Below are 24176 nucleotides of genomic sequence, written 5' to 3'. Positions count from 1 at the left end.
TTTAGAACAGGAAGCTGATTTTGGTAAACATACCCTGAAGCTTGAGGAGGTCAGAGCGCTTTTCATCAACATCTGGTCTTTCAGCTTTCAGGACTTCATTCAGACACTGGCTCTGCAAACTGCTGCGAGTTACTGTGAAGTTCACAAACGTAACACGAGAGCAGAGGTCTGGTGGGAATTCAACCTGTCACAGGAAACATGAAAAAGGTTTCTCAGATCTCTTCACATGCCATTTCTACAAACAGGACTGCTTTTGATTTTACTTACTGTTGGATCTCTGGTGGAAAGGAAGATAACGAAGGATGGTGACAAATCAATATCTTGGTCTCCCAGAGTAATCAGAACTCTGCCTCCAGTTCTTCGGACTTCACGATTCAGAACAGGATTCAGAACTGGATCATAGCTCTCCACATCCTAGAAAGACAGACGTATTAAAGACTGCAAATGTCTCAAGCTAAAACTCCCAATCCAAGAGGGGCTTAAAATTCTGGAAAGCAAACAACTGGCAGTTGGTTTGGAATAGGGATCACATTCAGAAGGTATTTGCACTTTTAGATGTGCAGTTGAGCTACACAGGTACAGAAGGGAAGTATTATTAGTGGCTGTAATTTTGTTAGGTTTACTGCAGGTAAGCCCTATTCTAAACAGCACAAGCAACAGTTACTAATCTTTTCCATTTCCATACTAAGAAGTGAAAAACATACCCATTTCAAGTGAAAAGTCTATAGCTGCCTATTTCCTCATATTACTGAAATTTCTCCCTGATATTCAGAGCAGATTTAATTCTAGATAACTAACCATATTAGTTGCCATTATCTATGACTAAAGAAAGCACATAAAAACAAAGGAACAGATAGACAGGTTGCAAGTCATTTTATAGTATGGAAAGATCATTTCAAAACAAGAATTTCATCTTAAAATGGTGGAAAATTAATTACCTTCTTTTGATTTTGTAGCTCACTAATTCTCCTCAGGACTAACACCACATGTATCACTAGTTTACTTGTTAAGTTGTAAATTGAAAATGAAGTTGTCTGCATGTTACTAAGGGAAAAATTGCAAACGTTTCTACTACACAGGACAGAATTCAAGAATTTAAATAGCTTCTACACAATCATGCCACTGACCTGAACTAGAAGTGGGTTACCAAATCTCAAGGCACTTTCCAAGTTCTTCCTGAAAGCGTCATCCAAGAAGCTTGTACGAGTTATCTTACGGTCTTTATATTCATTCATGATAAACTCTGTAGCTTGCCCAGAGGGATCGATGATCAACGGATACCTTTAGTTAATAATAAAACACTTCTATTATTTAGGTTTTGACTGCAGACAGTGTCTAATCAGTTTTATGAATTTACACTGCATTATTAGTCTCAACTCTAAAACTTTGTTTATTCCTTCACTAAGCTGAGGCACATTCAATGACTCACTTCAGTTTTGAAAGTTAAGTTTGTATTTGGGAAACAAAATAGCTCAAATAACAAAATATTTCAAGCCAACTTATTTTAACAGCTAAGCATAACAAAAAAGGCAAGCAAACATGAATGAGTTTTTATGTTTACGCATGGTTGAGAAGCTTTTCTGAACATGAGAGCTTCACACCCCAGTGAAACAGATCTTTGAAGGAGCTACTGTGATTCGATGGGTGCAAACCCTGCCTGCTGTGAGAATGTTGCTTAAGAACTTCACATCTTAGATTGAAGTACCTGTTGAAGCGCTTGAGCATGATGGCATTCTCTGTGCACAGGTCATCTGCAGGCAGGGAACTCGCTTGCCAGCGCAGCCGCTCATCGGCATTGGAAAGGTACTCGGTCCTTGCGATGTCTGTGCGGAACTGCAGGAAGCAAACAAAGTCAATATTTAACTTGACATTCTCCAACCAGCTGGTGAAGACATTTTAAGTAAATGCAGCTCTACAAAGCTGCAACAGCTTTCCAACAGCTCTATTCTTTACCTAGCAATCCTAAAGCTTAACTCTGCAGTAAATCAATTTATGGTTAACTTATCTTGACCGTATTGTTACCTGGATATTTGCTTGCTGCAAATGGTGAGACCACGTAGTGAATAGATTCTGACGCATCTGCTGATCAAAGTAGCCAGCGTAGGCAATAAAAGCTCCTGAAAGTAAACAGTCTCCTGCAATAGTAGACATCTGGTTTTTGAAAGTTTCACTTGTCTTCTCCCATCTTTCACGTTCAGCAGAAAGACTCTTCAGAAGAGCTGTGCTACGGTTTACCTAGAAATAAGTGGTGAAGTAGATTCTTTAGATGATGAAATGTTCCTATTTTACAAGTCTCTCAGAACACTTAAATTCTGTCTCAAGGCCCAAGTCAAATTTAGAAGCTCATAATGAGATTAAATTTGGGGTTCTTCAGTGCCAATTTATTAAGTTGATTCTGTTACCTTAAGGAACTTAGAAGTGCTAAGTACTAGTAGAGTAGTAACATACTAATGATGAGATCAAGTACATAGAGAAATCCATACTCCCATCCTTGAAGTCCAGTTAAGACATTACAATCCCACTACATCCATGTCTGTTTTCAAAGGCTTTCTATATATTTTAAACCTTATGAGAACTGTTTTGTTAATCAAGTAGAAACATAAGTTGGTATTTCTCTAACTCCAGACAGGTTTCTTGAGAAGCCTCGTGACACCTAGAGACAAAATAGGTCAAATGCACTACACAGGGAAAGTAACCAAATCCACTCTCAAGTTTGAAGAATGATTCAATTTTGGACTGTCAAAGATCAAAGAATGAAAAATTATTTGTGTATGAAGTCTTACTTTTGCTTCGACAGCTGCCAAGTCTGCCTTAATAGCTTGAGCCTCCGAAATCAGTACTGCATATTCTTCTTTGTAACGGGCAATACTGGCCTCAAGATCACGAATCATCTGCTCCACTTCATTTGCTTTCTGTTGGTTGTCTTTGGCATCATCCTCCAGCTTCTGCAGCTCATTGCGTAGAGGTTCCACTCTTTTCAACATGTCAGCATAGTTCAGCTGCAAATGGTAAATAGAACCTTTACACTTTCAAAAATTACATTTCATCAGGAACCACAGCATTCAGGTATGTACTATCAGCTGCATCTTTTCAAATTTATGTGCTTCTGACCTGTGTAAGAATTAATAACTACTTAAGAGAAACCTAGTATTGTTTATCAGTCCCTAGGACTCTAGTTTAAAATAAAAATGGAAACGTAAGTAATTGCTGTTTCCTTGTACTGCTCTGTAGATTTACAAAATCATCCAAAAGGTTCAGACCCAATTAAGAAGTGCACAGCATTGTTTTACATAAATATTCAATGGGGTGTCCATGCTAGTACTGTGCTAATCTGCCCTTCTCAGCATGAAGGGCAGATCAGTAAACCTAAGCTACAGAACAATTAGGACAGGGCCTGTTGGCAAGTTTGAAGTTAAACAGAGTCTCTCCAGATCATGCCACTCAAGCAGGCACAGTTTTAATGAGCCAAGAATTTTGCTCTATTGGAACACCAACAGGCAAGTAAAACCATTCTTGGGTATCTCACTCTGGGGGAAAGATTACCAAAGCATATTCCTTTAGAAAACTTGTAAGTCTGCCCTGAGTGTGTCCTATTCTGAGGCAAGACAAATATAGTCTTAAGAGGACTGCATTGCATTTTCCACTGGACAATTGTCATGTCTTGTTGAATGACATCACATACAGAAAATATCCAGCAGTGTTCACTGTAAACCTAAAGTTTTTCAGTGCAGAGACTGTATCACAGCTGGCCAGTAATTCTCTGGTATGGCACTATCTATCCCATAAGCATTCATCTAAACCATCTACCCCATTTCTTTGAAGCAAAATAGCTTGTAATACATAGCAGAATAAAGGCAAATTCAGCACTGTTAAGAGTGCCTTCTGGCTCACTCTTTTCACCTTGCCTTTGCTTCCTCAAGCTGACTTTACCTGTGCAATTGCCCATTTCACCATAGGTCCACAGGCCAGTGATGCTCTGTTTACAATTTCATAGTTGTAACTTGGATTTGACAGGTAATTTTTCTTCATCTTCTCCCGGATAGCATCACTGCAAAGGAAACATTTTCACAGATAGCATGAGTACACTATGAGTACACAGGTGCTCAGTATCCCTTTATCAAGCCTGCCTTCCACAGCTGACAAGAAACATTTCCTGTCAGTTTTGCTGAGTAGTAGCTGGGATGTTCAACATGCTGTTTCAGAAATTACAGCTTACAGGCGATAAAAAAATTTTATCAAGATTTTAAGATTAGTCATTTGCAAACTGCTCAACTCTGGAGCTGGAAAGGAATTCAGATATCTCTAGTCTGACCTTCTGCTCACATTTAGAACTAGCTAGGAAGCTGACCTCCTAAGCTGAATAAAGCAGTGAGCAGCCTGGTCTGATATTGCTGCAAAACCACTTTCAACTGACAGTGTGGCTTTGGACACCAACACACTGCTTTGCAAGCATGCCATTAAGTCACAAGAAGCAGCTGCTTTGCTGCTTGTTGTGACTTAATTTTCATGATACACCTTGGCTTCAGCAGTCTACTTCCTGTACCACCTGCATGTTCACCATGTGCAACAAGCTGGTGTCAAAAGAAGTCCAGTGCTACCAAAGCAATTACACAGAGGAAAGTCCAGTTAAGACCATCTGTTCTTTGTAAATGGTTTGTTCACATAAATATCTCACACTTGCACTTCACCTGATTTCCTCAGCAGAGAAGTTAACAATGGTTGGAATGAAATTCTCTCTCATGATGATGGAACGTATTTGTTTCCAGTCAGTGGTGCTTTCACCTAACAGCAGGCAGATGGACTCCAGGGCCAGCTTAACTGCTGCAGGTGGATTAGCCATGGAACGGACCTCTACCAGGTGCTGCTTCTTTATTGACTTCACAGCTAAGCAGTGCCAGAAAGATGAAGAGTGTTGATTAGGAAGAAAACAAACAGTTAGCAAAGCCCTGCAGAGTATCCTGGATTTGTAAAAATTCTTCAAGATTCTAAAAAGGAGTATGAGGTTATTAGAGAAGCAGATACTATTGAATAACTACTATATTACAAGACACATGTCCACGAATTTCAATTTGCTAAATGAGCAAAGGCAACTTACTCTGTTGCCTAAAAATGATTCACTCAAACCAGTGATTTGTCTACCCAGTTTAACGAATGGACAGCTTGACTGTATGCTGTCTGTTCAGCAGCAAGCCATCACTGGTCTTCCTGAAACTAAGCCACAAGCCACAGAAGGAGTATCAAGAATCAGACTGGTACTATCACACACAGACAAAAAAAAAAAAAGGAAAAAAAAAAAAAACCCACAAAAACAAAAGAAGAAAAGCACAACAATCACAGCTCAAAGACTGTGAATTTAAAAAAGAAAGCATTTCTTCAACTCTGCTCAGCCTCATGCTACGAGCCTACATTTTTATTAGACAGGACCAACCTAGATCACAAGAAAATACATTCCCATAGACTAGTTTTAGATCCAAGACCACAGTGTCATCCCTTGAGGTGCTAACATACCATTCTGAGCTTCAATGACAGCAGGCTCCACCTTGTCAAGATCTTCTTTCACACTCATCTGCTTGTCTGCAATGACCTCCTGCTGCTTGTGCAGCTGTTCCTGAATCTCCTGGCTCATAACCTGTAAGGAAATTTCACAGACAAAATACTGCTTTTTAGAAGCTGAAATTCTTCCAGTACTTGGTGTGTAGGCTCTGTTTCGTAAATCAAATAGTTGCTATGCACAGAGATTTAACAAAAATTTTTACCTTTTTCTTCTCAGCTTCCTGTTGGTCTTTCACCATCTTTTTCAGCTTGTCATTGGCTGCTGCATTTTTCACTTCCAGCTCCTGACTCTTTATTCTTAGGTCACGCCTCAATTCCTCCACCTAAGGTCGATTGCAAGATGGAAGAGAGAATTCATACTGAGCATTGAGATCTATTTACTCACTTCAGCTTTACACAGGGCAAAGTTTTAAGAATACATACCTGATCAACTGTTTCCTTGATTTTTCTAAGACCAACATTCAAATGCATTTGCTGTTCCTCCAGTTCACTTCGCTTCTCATTGAACAAGTTGGCATAATGGTTGATGAAGTCCAAATAGTGGCGTGGTGTGATTGCCATGGTTCTGCCCCCTCGTTTTGCCAGCCGAGCATTAGCCTTTAGGGAACAAAGTGTTGTAGAGTATGCACTGTTTTAAAATTTATTTGGATGCGAAGGATCATAGTTTTTAAGAAACTGGTGAATGATGCCATGGCCTAGAGGTAAGTGGAAGTTAAGCAGTACAGTAACATACCTGGTGAAGAGTCTGATGAACAAACACACAGCTATTAACAATAGCCTCTCTGTGTGATGGTGGTTGTGGCAGCTTATCATACACAACTGGCATGTAATCAGGCACAATGTAATTTGGTTTCTCAAGATCCATTTTGCTTGTGAACTCTTTGCCAACTTGGTACAGTGCCTCAGTTGACCAGTCTCCAAACCAGTTCAGGACACATCTGAAATAAAAAGCATATGTGAAGACTTCCCCAAAAAGTAGTGTTTTAATGGTACCTGTAAAATATGTTGGAATATATAGCAATTACCTGTTGAAGAGTGCAGGAGAGGTAGCTGCCCTGTCCTTCAGGCCCTCAGAAGATGGATTCATAGTGAACACTACATGGAGATTGCGAATAACTTGGCTGGTGAACCATTTGTAGAGTTCCTCATGTGAATCTAACATTAAACCTTCTTTTTGTGCTCCTTCTTTACACTGAGTCATGAGGGTAGCATATTCATCTCCTTCAAAGAGACCAGGAACCTAATTCAAAACATAGTTTTGTTGTAGTTTATGGTAGTAAAAAGGTGCAAAAAATACTTATTTAAAATCTTCTTACCTCTCCATTGGCTAGGAGAGTGTTCATTCTCTCCAAGAATCCAGAATCCAAGACATTTGACTCATCCATAATAAAAGCTATTTTTTCATTTTTGCAGCCAGAGCGTCTCAATACTGTCCTAAGGTCTTCATCAAAATCTTCACCTGTGTATTTTCTGTGAACCTGGTAAGAGTGTACATTGGTCATTAACATTTTGGTTTAGCTTTTAATGGGATTTTAGGGGTCAATATATAAGTGGGAGTTTTGACGTACAGGATTTTAGAAGTAAACTTAGCACACCAACCTTGATTTGGTAGACACTCAAACCATTCATCCAGGCAACAAATCTTGACAGGGTTGTTTTCCCTGCCCCACTGACTCCAATTAGCAGCAAGTGGCCCTGTGGCTGACGGAAGATTCTGAAAAAATAACACAACCAAGTGTGATTGATAAGGGTTAGCAACTTACTGAAGCGTTTCCTGGAACACCTAAGCTTCAAGTTAGTTCACCAAAACTGACACACCTCTCACTATCTGGAGGCTGGCAGTATATTTTCTGTAGACATCAGTGAGACCATTCTTACTTTGTACTGAGGCTATTCTGGTTTAGAGTAACTCTACATACTGCTTGTATGAGCAGCAATGGATGTCTGTGCTTACCGGTCAATTCTTAACACATGATCCAGGACTTCATTGAACAGGACAAGTGGTACATCAAGTTCTTCTTCATAAAAGACTTTAAGCCTAGCTTTCACATAGTCTCTCAACTCTTCTTGATCCACTGGAATATAATCCTAAAAGAACCAATACAGTCAATGCAGTATTGAGGTTAATATTAAGGGAATTTGCTTAGGGGTAAACTTATGAGTACACCAAAGCAGAACTACTAGAATACTTGAAGTAACAATCCTTTACAAAGGCTTAAGAACACTGTACTCATTTAACTTGCACAGGAACATATTCATGGGGTTTAAATACTGTATCTACTGACCCTACCATAGGCTGCGCTGCCAGTTACCAAAGAGACTGGGAAGTAGCACTACAGACTAAATCTGTTCCCAGATTTACTTTAAACAGTCTTTCCTAGTCACTATTGGTCAGAGATGGGTAGCAAGCTAGGAGGACTTTTGCCTAAACACACCAGGATTTATACAGGTTACCCATATGGATCACTTCAGATCGTAAGAAACAGGTCACAGCAAATCTGTAATATCAGTATTGCTCAAGGGTCACTGCCTTATTCAAGAGATTCCATAAGGAATAACTGTCACCTGATAGTGTCAAAATATTCTTGAGAAAGAATATAGATATTATTTTATACTGCCTTTACATTCCATGGTGGTTCTTACCATAGTATCCCTGGCATAACAGCTTTTAAATCTGTGGCAGAGTTCACTTCAGATAATCGTACTAAAAATTTCTTGGAGATCAATTTAACAGCATGATGGGCACTGATTATAACTTTAATAAGGTCATAAGAGCTGCATCACTCAGGTGCATCTAACCTATTTAATTTGGGGGTTTATTCTTTCTTAATTTTTGACTTGCCTTTGACAGCCAGTTGCTGTACAAGATAGGTCTGCTCATAGCCTTTTCTTTGTCAATGTTGGGGAAGTGTTTCAGAGCAACCATGTCAATGTTCTCATCAGTCCAGCGTCTCTCCTCATCTTCCACAAGTCTGGATAAAGAATTAAGTCAGTGAGTACAGTCCTCTGTAATGGGAGGATATAATCACACCACATGGCAGCACTATGACTGAAGTGTATTTTTGCTTTGTACAGACAGAACTCCTAAGAAAGTCATGCTGGAGCAAAACAAAATATTCTCACTGGTATTCCAGCTATTTAACATAAAACACACTTTAGTTTGACGCTCTAATGAAAGTCGGCAAGGAGTAGGCAACTTTTTATGGTTTTACTTCCCCAGCTCATTAATTTTTTACCTGTCCTGGAAGAGACGTAAGGCTTCGTGGGCCCAAATCCTGATAAGGCCTTCAACTGGTAGGGTTTCTAGTGGTCTTAATGCTTCAAATATACCTCTCACCCACCGAGTCATTTCACGAGGTGAGTAGATGTAGTGTGGCTGCGTGTCCTGAGTGAATCTCTCCTAAAAATTTAAACGTAATTAGTTATTTATCTCAAAGTTGCAACGTATTTTTTAATAGGACTTGGCATTGCAAGATATTACTCTGACAGCATAATTCATTTTTGCCAGAACTCAAGTAATTAGTTGAGTTCTTGTACACATTATCCATGTGAAAAGCTAACAACACATGCTAAATGAAGCATAGAAGAAAGCATTCTAACTGGAGTCTGGAATTGCACTTAACAAGTTACCTGAGACATTGTGTAGAATTCTACCATAGCAGCAGTGAGAGGCTCTGCATATGTGCGAAGTGATGGGATCAGCCTCAGCATTGCACGATTGAATGTTCCATAGATCTGAGTAAGTGAAGCTGGTCCAGGATAGTCCACATAAACCACAGGAACATGTCGTAAGAACCTGAAAGATTAGCAAATTACACAGTACAGAAAGTCAAATTACTATCTGTATTCTCCTTGTTATCTTTTGCCAAAATTAAATAACTGCTTGATTCAAAACCGTCAGCAGCAACTGTAGCTGGTTTGCTTCCATTCTCAAATGTTTCAGACAGGTGATTCAACAGCCTAATACTGAGTCCACTGCTGGGCTGTCACAGTAAGAACCAAGCAGCAGACAGTGCAAAAGCAAGGAACAAAATTTCAGCACAGCTGCTGTTAAACAAGTGTATTAAGAACAGATTACATAATCAATGCTTCAGTTTTGACTCCTATTTCATTGTTACCTAGAATTTACTAGACACATTACCTATGTGACAGAGGTTTTCTTCCAGGATCAGTAGGTGGATTACATGCACCAACAAACTGAATTCTCTCCAGTTTCACCCATGTCTGGTCAGATGTACGGTAGAATCCTCCATGTTCCACCATCTGGTACAAAACCATAAAAATAAAATCAAATCAGTGGAACATTTTATTTCCCTATAAATAGCTGTTCTGATACAGTTGACTACAAAGAAAAACATACCTGTCTAATGAAGGATATGACTCTCTGTGTGCCATACTTATCCATATCTGGCAAGTTGATTTCATCACAGAACAGCACCAGCCACTTTCCTAACTGCACAGGAGCCAGCACCACTCCATTAGGGGTACGCCTGTATTCACAGTAGTGATCAAAAGTTTTCAACAGCAGTTCTGGAGTGGTAGCACTTGAAAAGTTGAGTCCAACCACCTTAAAAAGAGTATAGTGGAAAAAAAATTAAAATACACTAAAGACTGAAAGACAGTGTATCAGGAATCCTGGAAACAGGTATGTTTGGCTGTTCACAATGGAGGAACTAACACTATCCACATTACATGTATATTACCACACATATACAGCCACATACAGCCTAGATACTCTTTGCTTCCCACTGCAGGTTCTCCATTTACCATGCAGCAATGCTTCTTGCCCAACCCTGCATTTTGAACATGACAGCCTCATGTAACTGTCACTCCACCTAAATACACAAAAGAATGAGAGCTACTCTTAAACATTTGCACAGTATTTTTAAAAACTTAACACAGGAATGCTCCTCTATTACTGAAGTGGCAAAGGAAGAAAGCAGCTTTTGGCTAAGTAGCTTGAGAAATGAATTTATATTCTCAACATGGTTTTTATTTTTTGCTACATATACACATGACTGACTGAGATGAAGCTATCACTGAGTTTCTGCTAGGAAATAAATAATAAATAAATAAGACTTGCTACTAATCTGTAATTCACACACCCATGGGCACACACACACACAAGTGTCTCTCGAGTACCTCCATGTCAGGCAGAGCTCTGAGAGCACTGAAGAGGGTCATGGTCTTTCCAGAACCTGGTGGGCCACAGAGCACCAGAGGTTTGTGTTCTGCTAGCCAAGTGTACAGCAATGCTTCATGGCGAACTGTGTCTAGGGTTGGCACTACAACATCAGGAGCTGCAACTTTGTGTGTTTCAACTTCAATTTGAGGAACTTTGGATTGCCAGGGCACCCATTCACCTGTAATGGACACCTAAAAGCATAAAAACACAGACAATTTCGAACAAGAATCCAGCTCAACATTAGTTAAATTAATTTTTTAAGTGACATAAAATTTGATGTGTTTATTTAAACAAGCAGCTTGTTTGCTGAAACTGTAAAATTTAAGATAGTCCAGCTGTTTATTCTCCAGGTTTGCCTCTAAAATCTAAAGCAAGCTTTTAAGAAAATGAAAGAGCAACATTTCTAGCACAAGAAAGGTTTACCTCATAGTCAATTATAGGTATGTTGGGTGCAGTTGGCAGTGGCACAGTGGTGATTCTCCTAATGTATTCTCCCAGCTCCGCTCTCATTTTCAAACGACTGTCTCCAGAAAGAGACCACAGTATGGCATAGACCAGGTACCTCTGTAAGAAGCAACAGCAGCAGCTATTGGTTTTAGAGTAACGGAACAAAACCCAGTGAGTAACTCAAATCTAGGCAAACACAGAGTCGCTTGAGAGGAGACTGCATCTACCTGGATGTAACGTTCCAGCTGGTCTATCTGCATGGGGAAGTCGGGATGGTTGGCATTGTACTGGGCCACGTTGCGGCAAGCTTGGTGCAACATGGAGAACAGAGAGCCAAGGCAGCGCAGGCGCGTGAGGTCCATGATGTGCTCCAGCTTGAAAGCGTGTTCAAGTGCCTTGGTTACCAGGCCGTTGGATGTGAAATATGGCTGCATTATTGTTGCAGCATCTCTCTGAATCTGTTGGGGGAGACAAACACTGCTCTAAGCATTTGCTTCTCATTTGACTACCAGGCAGAAAGAAGAGATTTTGTTTAAGGTTTGAAATGCTTCATATTAAAAAAAAAAAAAAAAAAAAAAAAAAAAAAAAAGTAAAGATAAAGTCAGCTTTCCTATGATAGGCTGTCATAAATTCTATGTATGGTGTGCCTCTGATGCAAGCATTTTTACTACTTTATCCCATAATGAAATCAAAGTCATACCTGCAACATTGGGGATGCTGCTTCTTCTCCTTCATCTTCTTTGCCCTTTCGCCTGCGCTGAGCTTCCTCCTCACCTTCATCCAGAGGAATGCTTCTTAGTCTGGCCAGGAAGTTATTGAATATCATGTCTGTACTGAGAACATCCTCACTGAACCAGACCATTCCACACCTTGACACAGTAGCCAAAGTGGCGTATTTCAGATCCTGTACTTCAAACATGATACGCACCTGAAAAAAAGAAATTTAAAACAACATTTAGGAGTAAAACAATCAACCAAAACAATACAAACGCCCTTTCCCTGAAAAAACAGAGAGCTTTTAAAATATGCAGATTTGCATTTAGACTCTGAATAATAACATCAGCATTATACTGTCCTGAGGTATGTTCATCATTATTGATATTTACCATAAGACTTATATAATTCACATTTTGTCTTACAGAGTCAGAGTAAGTGTAACATGAAATGTTTCCACAAAAACCCTTTATTCCAACAAACCACAATCTGAACTCAGTATTACTTTGCTTGTGATGAGAAAGAGGCACAACATGAGTACACATTAAATTAAACCAACAAGCTTATACACAGCACATAAACACAAAGTAAAAAAAGTAACATTACATTTGGTGGGAGGCTGAGACGTTCTCCATTTGGTAGAGTCAGAAGTTTGTTGTCATCCAGAACAGAGTTCAAGTTCTCAACCCATTCAGGGTCTACATCACCATCAAAGATAATCCACTGACGTTTTTGCAGCTCACCTCTCACATTGTCTATGATTCTATATTAAAGAAAATATTCATGGAAGGAAAGAATTAAGGTGAGATTATCCTAAGCACAAAGGTACCACCCACTTTGTATTTGTGCTATTAAAGACTTACTTTCTCAGGACATGTGTAAACAAGCCATCTGTCCATTCCCTGGTATTTGGATCCAAAGTACCATACAGGTGATCTTTGCTGATTGCTTTTGGATCTATAATGTGAGCAACACCTTCCACACCCTCCAGCCGTTCAAGGGCCTTCAGAAGTACTCTCCAGGCCATACTCTTTCCACTTCCAGAGGGACCAACCATCATCAAACCATGATTTATCTGTGTAATCTGATACAGCTGAAGAACCTGTGACACAAGAAATAATGTACCAATTAACATCAGCAATTAATCTAAGCTTTTAGGTAAGACAGGAAAAATTTAAAAGCTTTCAACTTTTCAAAACATAAAAGGAAATTTTGTTTTATACATAAACTTAAACTGCACATTTTCAGTTTTATATTTTACCTTTTCAACCCACATGCCACCAACTTCTTCTCCATCACCATAGGTAAGGTACATTTCCTGACACACTTTCTTAAGTTCCTCTCTCAAGGCTGTCATCTCTCCACGGTGATACTGTACTCCAGGGAATACATCAGAAAGGAGACTGAACAGCAGTGGAATGTCTTCTGCAACCAGTTTTGGTACCATAGTTTCACATACACTTTGGATCAGGATCTGCAGAGAGAGTCGCATTTCATTGAAGATTTGTTAAGTTACTCTACCAAACATGTTTGACAACAAGGAATACTTCACTAAATAATTTACTGATTAAGTACCAGACCAGGGCAGTCTTAGTCAAAACAACTGTTGATATGGTTTCAACTTTGGAACTACCCAGTGATTTCCTACTGATTTGCAGTTTCTACAAGTCCTTCTTATGTCTCTTCATTATATTTTTGGCATTAGTTACTGGGATGCTGAGCAGCACTAAGCCTCATGGATGCACCACATCATATGAATAATTTTTTTCACTATGATTTGGGACTTAGAAGTCACATTTAACTTGATGCTTTTAAGCTATCGAATTACCATTGGTAACTAACATTATTTTGTTCACACGGCTTAATACTAAATAAGTATTAAAAATAATACTAATAATACTTAATACTAAATAAGTATTGTTTAAATACTAAATAAGTATTAACCCTTCAGTAAGCACTGAAGGGTTATTTTCTTTGTTTAGTGTGCATCCTCTATTACATAAGTCAAGAACTTTGCACACATTACCTCTTGCTCTGGCAAATTCTCAGCAATTTCTCCCTCATCAACGACTTCACCACGCTCTTCCTTCTCCCGCTTTATCTTCTGAATCCTCTCCCTCTTCACATTACCTGCACTAACCAGCACACTCTTCAGTGCTCTCAGGCCAAAATCATAGTGACTTTGGGAGGACAGCTGTTCATCACAAAGCCTAAGAAGCACAAGAGACAAAATACAATTTGATTCTCAGTATGAACCAACGTAACCCTCAGTAAATGTCGTTCTTTACTTGAAACTATTGCTTGAAATGATTGCTGCACAATGGACTTCGTGAGTTGCAAAGAGTATTGTAACTTTGAACAATAAGTTCTGTTATTACTGACTGCAGCCAAACTTGTTACTCACTTGAAGAATGGTACTATCTTATTGGCAAGAACTTCAGCAGTACGGAAACCTTGGGAGTACAGCATGACCTGGGCAATCAACTGACGGTCTGGTTTTGTCATTGCCAAGCTACGGAACAACTTCTTCAAATTGTCAGGAAGATTAGATCTGCCTGCATAGCCAGGATTCATGGTGATGAAGATAGCCATGTCAGGGCTCACTTTGACTTGTTTGTTCAGCAGCTCACAGGTAATGGGTGTTGCAGCTGAAAAAAAAGTGCAAAAGAGAGTTATACCTGAGTCAGAGATCCATCACTCTGAGAACTGAAGTCATACATTATTCTATTTTAGTTTCCTACAGTAATGGACAGCAGGTTCTCCAGTACTGCAACTCAAAACAAGTGAATTTCTACCAGCTGGAAGTTACATCAAATATTTAAGTTTTGACGCAAAGTAGCTTCATCCTTGCCTTATCTGCAAGAAATGTAGCTGAGAAACAAAACAGCACAAAGGATGTTAGAGAAGAATGACATACTTTTGTCATAGTTGGGGTTGGAATGCTCTCGCAGGGCTTCCTGGATGCACTGAACTTGCTGTGAAACTGCAGAGAGCATTCGCTCCTCCAGTCTGTTGAACTCATCAAAGCAGCCCCACGCACCCACCTGGCAAAGTCCCACAAAGATGCGTCCCATTGCCTGCAGGGAGAGGGGAAAATTCACTCAATTGCATTGGCAAAAGGAGCAGAGGAGAGCACTTTATACAATGCATCTAAGGCAGGAAGAAGCTGTGTTTATTTGTAGGTTACTGTATTTGTAGTATTGTAAGAGTATTGAAAGATTTCTAAAGTTTAGCTTTCACTGCTTCACAGAACCACAGATCAGTTCCCTATCACTCCATACTGTACTGCAGTGTGTTCCAAAACAGGCAAACTAAGTCCACTGCATAATGTTTTGTTTGCTGATACCATTAACATCAGTGCAGTTCTAGTCCTTTATCACAAGGAGGGTACAAGAATTACAAAACATTTCAGAGGAGCAAATTGGATGGCCAGAGTATGATAACCTTTCTACATAAAGAACAACCTTTAAGGTAAGATTCTGTAGAAGGCAACATGAGGGAACAGGTCTACCTTAATAGTCTACTGAATCTACTGGTTTCAGATGAATAGGAATCAATTATTCAGTCTTTTCTACTACAAGAACTTAGAAATCGTTAAAAAAAGCCAAAAAGAAGCTGCCCTTTCATGAAGTGCACAGTAATAATGCACAATTTGGAACAATTTGGTAAAGATGTTATAGAACCAAGTGTGCAAGTGGATTTAAGGGGAGAAATGGTACACGAGGAGCATAAAAAAGGTTCACTGGAGCATAAACAGAGTAACACACTTCTGCTGGGACATCCTGATTGTCTTAACTGTCAGAGGGAGGAAGGGAGCTGGGGCAAGGAAGGCTCACATTATCGGTGATACTCCCTAGGCATTTCCTTACAGTCATCCCTACAAGATAAATGCTGGCTAAATGGAATCTTGATCTGGTCAAAATACAGCTGTATAGAAAAAAACCCATGGAAGGACAACCTGGCAGAGTCCTTAAAGTTTAGTTATTCCTTGTCCATGTTTTTTATTTATACACTTGACTAAGGTTTTCATTTTAAGATAATTTGCTGTGTTACAGTTTACAGAGACATTTAATTTGCTTCTCAGATTACAATGTCTTTAATCTTCAAATATCTGGATAAATTTTCTCAGTTTGAAAGAATTCTTCACATGCTGAGGTAAACTGCACACCTGTGTTGTAAAGGATAATTTGGTAATAGCACAGTTACTTCAGTAATTTCACACTCTCATCTGTTCCTCATTAAACCAGTACTATCAATGCAAACTACATGGTTTAAGATACTTTCCTAAAGCCAGTCTTAAGCCCCTTCTCCTGTACTTCCTCTTCCTTTCCCTCCATTTGCTGTTACAGAACTACTTGTTCAAAAGCCAAGACCCTCTGCTCTAGCAATGCTCCATCCCACTTCTGATTTAGGCATTTTTTGTTACAGAGGTTCTGTATGACCCACAGACACCAACTCAGTTAGGACTTATACATAATCATCTTAAAAATAAACCCTACTGCTGGCTGTTTTAGGGTTCTGAAGAGATTCCTACTGCTTGCTAACAAAGAATACATTGTTTTAATCAAACAGCTTACCTGGAAGTCAAAGGTTTCATCACAGTTGAAAACCAACACAAAGCGGCCAAGCTGATGTCCAAGAGCTTTAACAGATTCTGTTTTGCCAGTACCAGCAGGACCTGTTTTTGAAATGTGATGGACATACTTTAGAATTTATCTGAATAGCACTGACAATTCATGCAATCTGCCAGCATGTGGATTCTGAAGGTGCCTGTTCAATCAAGAGGGTTCAAACAAAACCTAAAACTGTTTTGACTTCCCCCAAAAGACCATTTTGTTCTTTGCTGTCTTAATTAAAAGTGTCCTGCATGTTCATATTAACACTGTATTGAGGGGATGCACATCCTTTCCCCAGTCCACCCCCTAAAACCCAACCTAGGCCACACTATATTCTCAGGAATGCTTGCTAGCCCTTGGTCTACATTATCAGCACCAGTTAGCTCCCCTTGTACTTATCAGAAACCCTGTCTGCTCCCACAGCTTCTGACAAGCTCCTGTTTTCTGCTTAATAGCCTTGAGACTTCTCTTTTTTTGTCTGAACAACAAAGCAAGTGGAACAATATTTTTGTTGTTGAACTCTTCAAGTAAAGTTCCAGTAACCACCAACTCGGATTGTGGCCAGGATGGAAATTTACTGATGACTAAAATCAGTAATTTTGCAACCCTATAAACAGCGGTCCTAAGTGAGACACTTTGAGCTCTCCTGGACTGCAGCAGGCTGTGACCAGGATCTCCCCCCCAGTGGGATGCCTCTTGGAGCTTGTGATATCTCCAGTTTGCAATGGAGGATTGCCATTGAAAGCTGACAACTGAACCTGGACTGATATCCCCCACTCCTTGAGAACCAACCCTTCATTTCTGGAGAGATGCAAAGGCATCTGATGTATTTCACTGAATTCAAGGGGAATTTTTCATAGGTATACCTTTGCACATACTTCATGTCCATGTGCCTTATGAGTGTTGCCAATTTAGGTCTATAATTAAACTTTTTGTGAAATTACTGCTGTGCTTATAGAAAATCCTACTGAATAATTTTGCTTTAAATTAAGAAATTATTCAAGTACTGCTATTATTGTATTGATTTCGTAATTAAGTTTTGCTAAATCCTTTAGAACTAAACTTGATCCAGTCTAAAGCTAAGTTTGGCAAGGGAGTCCACTCTGACCCCTGTGACCCAGTAGTAGTCTCTCTTACCCCTTTGCACCCCTTACTGTTATCTCTGCTTTTCTTTCTGTGTCCCCAGTCTCCACATAACACATTTTAGATTTTTTAAATCAGATTCTTCCTTGTGTGCTTTATCTATATAGTAAATAATACAATAAACCTTGCCATACAATTTGTTGTGCTTTTACAAATTCGTATTAAACCTGCCTTTACTGATTCCTCACTGGTGATTCTTTGAGTCACCTAAACCACTCATTCTTATATATATTAGAGAAGGTAAGAATTTTATACACTTGTCTCACAAACTTACCAAATGGTGATCCTCCAAGTCTTGCCTCCAGGGCTTGTGTCATTGTCAGGTAGCAGCGGTCTGTGAGAGGAGTCTGCACCAGCTTATCCTGAACCCCAAGGTACTCAAAACCATAGTTGAATTTGGCATTTGCCATCTGAATGGAGAGCTGTTGCAACACATCTGTCTGCTTTGGGTCAAAGTAGAACCGCATTTGGCTGAGCCATTCGAAAGATTTGGAGTTGTCGATCTTGCTTTTGATCAGTGATCTTGTAACATCTCTCTGGTGCACCAACTCAGTGATCTGGAGAAGGAAGTAACTCCTTAACACCACAACAATACAAGCCAATAAAGACAGGAATCCTACAGCTTCTCAGATTAGCAGAGTGAACTGCCATCACTTAGAAATCATGACCTAAAACCAGTCTCTGGTTTAAAAATTTGTTGCTACAAAGCCAAAACTAACAATGTTGCCTCCTGTTCTTAATGACTTCTAGTTTACAGCAAAGCACTTTGGCCCAGTTAGCCTGTTAATCCATTACACTACTGAACTTGGTATTTTAGTTGCCAGAAACCAGGTATTTCCCTCTAGAAATAACCCAGGATGATTTCAATTCTCCCCCCATCTCCAATCCTTATCTACAAACAAAAGCATATTATGATTACAATAATAAGCAACTTAACAACATATTTCACATTTGAATGGAAAAAATCAGTAACTTCCATACCTGGAAGATCCAGTTTAAAGATCAATTCACTGAGACAGCATATAATATGATATCAAGCATTAAGATGACTAGATTAGAGTGAAAAACTACCACCATCTACATTAACGATCAGGCCTTCATGTAATTGCTTAAATCACATAAAATTTTTTCCTGGAGGAATAGTAATCTTAGAGTGATAATTTTTTTCATTAAAATTTAAAAATGCTCACCTGTAAACCCTGAAGAGGAAAGAAAGTTTTTACTTACCAAGTGCTCCAGTTTCCTTCTGCGAAGGGGTGGCTGCTCCATCAGCACAGAGTCTGCCAGGACATTGAGTGTGACCTCAACATTGGCTAGCACAGACTGGAGAGGACTGTTGTCTCCACCTCCACCATTGAGGGCTGACTCCACATTCTCAGACCAAGCAATCTGGGCTGACAGCACAACAAGCTGAGCCTGTGTAAAAAAACCCTCATCAGATAGTTTTCCTAGCTGAAGTAACCAAGCTGCAGTATATTTTAATGTTCCACATTAATACCTGGTACTTGTCAATCCAAGAGATGTAGACTGCTGGATCAATTGAAGTTGCTTTTCCAAAGATTTCTACTTCAGTAACAGACTCTGCAAGCAATTTAGCAAGGGTCACTCTCATCTCTTTTTCAACAAGAGTGAGCCACTCATTGATCTTGGGATGTTCTGTGATGGAAACGGGTGTTTTGAACAGCACCTGCAAGAATTAAAGGTTTAAGTCAGCGCACATCCACTTATTTTCAGAATTTTATAAAAATAAATACTGCAGCTATACCTCCTCTCCTTCACGTGAGGATATCCCAAGAACCACAGAATTGTCTTCATTGAGAATAATGCTAGAAACTCCAGCAAACATTTTCTTGAAGTGTTTCTGCAACTTAGCCACATTTTTGCTGTTTCCAATGATTTCAAGCAAGTCTTCATCACCGACAAAGTAGAACCTATTAATCACATAAAATTAGATCTATATCAGAACTATAACTTTTAATTTATAATTTATGCTTCATCCATGACCACTACATGGAAGTAATTGACAACCATTTCCTCAACACTGCAAGAGTGCATGAACCACAAATTTGCTAGCAGTTATACCCCAGTGCTACCTTTAAGTTCATGTGGTCTGTACCATACAGAAGTGTATACATGCTCCATAGTGTGGATAATTTTCTTTAGTTATCCATCTCTGAAATGCCAACAGCAGAGTTTGGGACTGAATTGCCTGTCAGACAGGAAGAACTCCCACTCAGTACCTCCTTCACTCTTATTTTCTCATCCTAAGTGACAAATTAGTTGAGGACTACAGGTAAGTCAAAATCAATGATCTAAATTACTGTGACAATTTAGACACTGTCCTTCCATCAAACGGCAGAAGAACCTCTTCAGTTTAAGAAATCAGCTGCAATGGTTCCTTAGGCAATATCCAAATCCTGAAACCAGCCACAAATGAGCAAGTAAGAGACATTTCAGTCCCACTTCCAGGGAAGTATCTGTAACTGAATTATGTATATTGACAAAGCATATTTAAATTACAGAGCAGTACACCAATTCCTGCACAGAAACATCAGATTACTTCAGGAGTCAACTGCTTACCGAGGGAAGGAGGACCTCTCCCTTTCCAAGTATTCTCCCAGGGCTTTCTGTATCTTCCCAAGTAAGTCTGCCAGTCTCTCTAATGATCTCTGCACACCTTGAATGTTGAGAACATCCATCACAAGTGGAGATTTGGACACCTTTTTCATGAGTGCCAAGAATTCAGTGCTGATGCTGCAAGTAAAATAACACAATACATTAGTGCAAACTCAGTAATGACAGGCCTACAGAACACCAAATTTATTTGTCTCTAAATGATCATTCCACCTCTAATGGCTCTAGCAGCTCTAGGGAACACAAGCCTAAATTCCCCAAATTAACTCTTTATCTACCTCAAGCCCTCAACAACAAAATCTAACTTCTTTGTAATGTTCAATTTACCATGTCTAGAGCAGATCTACTATCTTTACTTCCTGAAGTGACACAGGAATGTGATTCTTTGATCTGACTGGAAGTGTGTGGAATGAGTAAGTATGATCAGACCAACTTAAAAGAGAGCAAGTAAATAATGTTTAAAGGGTGAGATTAAAGGCTACAGCAACAGAAATTTGCCTATTTGTTGCAGCCACAATGCCAGAAAAATCCTTGAAGTAACTGACAGGAACTAGCAAGGAAAACCATCTGACTCCACATCATCTTCTAAAAATTGTACATCAGGCCCATTTACTAGAAACATTTTCTGCCATAGTTGCAGATGAACTCTGTTGATGAACTTGTATCTACAGCAGCTGTAATCCAGCTGGACCAGGTAAGAATGCAGCCCGTATTTCAACTCAGAGAGTAGTACTACAGTGAGTCATGAAGTTTCAGGCCTGCCCACAGGGTGTCCCAAAGGAGGCAAGAAAACAACAAAATGAAAAGGTTACCTCTGGAACCGCTGGGTCTCCACAGGCAGCAAGTGCTTGATGTCTGCACTGCCAGTGAAGATACCCTCCAGGTAGACCCACCGCCTCTGGACATCTATCCAGACATCAAAGAGTGCCATGATACGGTTCAGTTTATCTTCCCAGCTCAGGGCATCTTCCTCAAACACCTGAAGTTAAAACATTACATTAATATTCATTTTAATATTATAAAGTGTTTGACTACTAATAATTATTAGAGAAAACAGTTTTTTGAGAGTTACAATGTACGCGTATACAATTAACAATCTGTCAGCTTTAAATGGTGAATATAGTCCCTGCTGACAATAATATAAACTAAACGTAAGGGAAAGGCAGGAATAAACTAAAATTCTTTAGCTTTGTTCTCCATTTTACCTTGTAGTATGGTGACAGCTTCATAGCAGACACGCTGTTTATGTGCTCCTTGACTTTGTTGAAAAGGTCATCCCATCCACGAATCAAACGACACTTGTTCTGGTAATTGACCAAGTCCAGTTCATAGGTGTTCCAAACTTCTCTTATCTGAATAAAAAGACGTTTAAGATATAACATCAATAATTTTTGCTCCAAAATAGTTACAAAGCAGAAATGTATTACAGTAATCAGATAGTATTTTTTTTAACCCAAAGATTCTGGCTTTACACTTAAGCTTTTGTTAAAAATATTGAGACTATGATGCAGTTCAAGGTGGGATCTTTGCAGGCACTACCAAGAACTGCTTTTCCCAAATAATGCAAGTTTCAACAGAGGAAGTTTTACATAGCTTTAAACTGTTCCCCAAAACAGAGCTAATGATGGAGTCTTGGCACTTGTTTCAACAGCTTAGAGTGACAAGTTTACTACTCATGTAGCCACTTAACCACAAAACCCAGATTTGCTATTACATGCATACATACAAGGGCTGATACTAGCCTGTTTCAAGAACTCTTCCAAAGCCATCTCTCCCTGAGCCACAAGCAGAACATCTTTGACAATTGCTTCATTTCTCTGTAGATCAACATCCCAGATCTGGCCCAGGGTCAATTCTGAGACAACCCAGTTAACATGAAGCCTCTTCATCAGTTGTTTCCAGTGTCGGTCTTTAAGTGCCTCGGATTTCAGTTCAATAACTAACATGTTTATCTACAGAAGAAAAGAAAGCAAGTTACATCTTTGAACTTGAATATAAAACACATACATTTTAGAAATGTGGGCAACTTACCTTCATGTAGCCCTTCAGAAGTCTCTGAACATACTCATAGGAGGCGTACTGTCGCAAACGGGCAGGGAAGTTTTTCAGTTGGTTCAACAGACCATCCAAGTTTTGGCGAAGCTGTCAGTAACACAAAAGGAATAAAATCTTTCTCTACAAGCTTTGTGCACATAACCATACCAGTTACCTATACATTTGTTATGGAAAACTCTCTATCTAATGAGACATTAGCAAGAGGACAGCTCTTACAAGTGTTATCCTTATTTGCCTCAAGATGTAGTTACTCTACAGTTGAGAATGTAATTTTATTGGTCTGATTGGGATTTATGATGCAGTCTTGTCACAGGCAGTCAGTTTATAGATTAGTGTTCTTTCTGCTCTTTACCTCCTGAGCACTGAAGTAAAATCAATGTTGTTTACCCAACTGTATAATGAAGTTTCTCTAATGAGGTCCAACAGACTATTTAAAAACAGCAGCTTCTTCCTTGCAGATGCAGTCAAATCTCAACAATGGAAGCTGCATGAATTCCCTGTAAGATCACTTAAATTATGACCATCCTGTGAATATTTTTTATCTTACCTTCAGAATAAACATGCTCACAAGATATTATAAAAGGTACTTAAACACTGAAAATGATCGAGCCTGACAATAGAGCATATCTGTCTCAAGAGGTCTAATTCCTAATTTGCATATACGTGTGGCAGTTACACTACTAATGTACACAAAAGTACCTTGCGAGGCTGTACTGAAACCCAGGGCTGTTCTTTCATTTGATCAATTTGTTCCCAGACCTTAGAGAGCTCAGACCAGACACCTTTGAGATCCTGCAGCTCTTCAAGGGCTACCTGTAATAAAGAATGTATCAAAAATCAGCAGTTATTCCTAATTTCTTCAAAGTCAATAGAATGGGTGAGTTAAACAAAATACTTCTAATCCATCAAAAACCTTTGGATAGCTTGCCACTTTAACAGAACTGCAACAGCAAGTGACCAAGATGAAATTTTCCATCTCAGTTCACATAACAGTTTCAAAACAATAAGACAGTGAAGGAAGGGATCACAGACAAGTTCTGAAAGCTAAAACTGAGTCAGTGAGGAGACTGTGCCCTGATATTAGTACAGCACACACTATAAGTCACTCTCTTGAGGGACAAAATGATGGAACTGAAACACTTTTATCCAAAACTGGCAAGAAGGTGTGTGAGCAGATTGTACCTGGACGCGCTCCTCACTGCCACTGAGCAGTCCAGTATCTGTAAGTTCAAGAGCTTCCTTGGCCTTGGCACACTTCTCACGGTCATCCTTCAGCCTGCCGAATTTTCCTTCATAAATTGTAAGAGCTTGAAGAGCCTCTTCTGGACGCAGATTTCCCTAAAGTTTGCATGGGATACATTAATCCAATAATCTTACAGTTACGTTGAAGGCAAGTTAAAAGTGGGGACTAAATATAAATGTTAGTTTGTCTCATTTTTTTACATTTCCATTTTGCTGACTATAAGACAACATATTATTTCACAGTAAGTCCCATTTCATTTTTACATGCAGTTTTTGGCTTTACTTAAAAAGCACTTCAGAATAAAAAGAGAAAAAGCAACTTGCTTCTGAATCCTCCTACATGCATACCTCTGACATATACTTGTTTCAGACAAAACTCTCTCAGACAAGGAAGTAATTTACTTTTCTGCACCTAAGAGAGACCTATGTCTTAAGGGTAAATTTCCCTCTGCAACTATTGCCAAAAATCAACACACTGGCAGGTTATTACAGAACCCTTAAAAAGACTTTTACTATCACCTAAAATGAAAAACTGCAAAAAAAGCATAATAAAACTCCCTATTTCTTACCAAATACACAAAATCTAC

General features: G+C 39.2%; 1 protein-coding gene across 1 annotated transcript in view; it reads right to left on the bottom strand.

Moving 5' to 3' along the window:
• Positions 1-24176, bottom strand: part of DYNC1H1 (dynein cytoplasmic 1 heavy chain 1) — a 44749-nt gene that overhangs the window by 9708 nt on the left and 10865 nt on the right. The window contains exons 17-59 of the mRNA XM_021549636.4: positions 23530-23685; positions 23047-23160; positions 22324-22434; positions 22035-22244; positions 21498-21644; positions 21105-21271; positions 20239-20412; positions 19424-19589; positions 19157-19345; positions 18886-19074; positions 17933-18215; positions 16477-16577; positions 14817-14976; positions 14304-14547; positions 13926-14109; positions 13161-13373; positions 12763-13001; positions 12506-12662; positions 11886-12113; positions 11413-11643; positions 11162-11302; positions 10696-10929; positions 9914-10120; positions 9695-9816; positions 9184-9349; positions 8790-8953; positions 8396-8525; positions 7508-7641; positions 7153-7267; positions 6870-7031; positions 6579-6793; positions 6287-6491; positions 5977-6150; positions 5757-5876; positions 5509-5629; positions 4689-4884; positions 3931-4048; positions 2784-2999; positions 2023-2235; positions 1706-1833; positions 1128-1281; positions 268-414; positions 34-184 (exon numbers count right to left, since the gene is read on the bottom strand). Coding sequence (XP_021405311.1) covers positions 34-184; positions 268-414; positions 1128-1281; positions 1706-1833; positions 2023-2235; positions 2784-2999; positions 3931-4048; positions 4689-4884; positions 5509-5629; positions 5757-5876; positions 5977-6150; positions 6287-6491; positions 6579-6793; positions 6870-7031; positions 7153-7267; positions 7508-7641; positions 8396-8525; positions 8790-8953; positions 9184-9349; positions 9695-9816; positions 9914-10120; positions 10696-10929; positions 11162-11302; positions 11413-11643; positions 11886-12113; positions 12506-12662; positions 12763-13001; positions 13161-13373; positions 13926-14109; positions 14304-14547; positions 14817-14976; positions 16477-16577; positions 17933-18215; positions 18886-19074; positions 19157-19345; positions 19424-19589; positions 20239-20412; positions 21105-21271; positions 21498-21644; positions 22035-22244; positions 22324-22434; positions 23047-23160; positions 23530-23685 — 7396 coding nt within the window. The remainder of the gene's footprint in view (positions 1-33; positions 185-267; positions 415-1127; positions 1282-1705; positions 1834-2022; positions 2236-2783; positions 3000-3930; positions 4049-4688; positions 4885-5508; positions 5630-5756; positions 5877-5976; positions 6151-6286; positions 6492-6578; positions 6794-6869; positions 7032-7152; positions 7268-7507; positions 7642-8395; positions 8526-8789; positions 8954-9183; positions 9350-9694; positions 9817-9913; positions 10121-10695; positions 10930-11161; positions 11303-11412; positions 11644-11885; positions 12114-12505; positions 12663-12762; positions 13002-13160; positions 13374-13925; positions 14110-14303; positions 14548-14816; positions 14977-16476; positions 16578-17932; positions 18216-18885; positions 19075-19156; positions 19346-19423; positions 19590-20238; positions 20413-21104; positions 21272-21497; positions 21645-22034; positions 22245-22323; positions 22435-23046; positions 23161-23529; positions 23686-24176) is intronic.

Source organism: Lonchura striata, chromosome 5 (assembly GCF_050655825.1).
Source record: "Lonchura striata isolate lonStrDom1 chromosome 5, ASM5065582v1, whole genome shotgun sequence".
Lineage (NCBI taxonomy): Eukaryota > Metazoa > Chordata > Aves > Passeriformes > Estrildidae > Lonchura > Lonchura striata.
The sequence above is the reverse complement of the archived record's forward strand: the minus strand, read 5'-3'. Positions and strand labels throughout refer to the sequence as shown.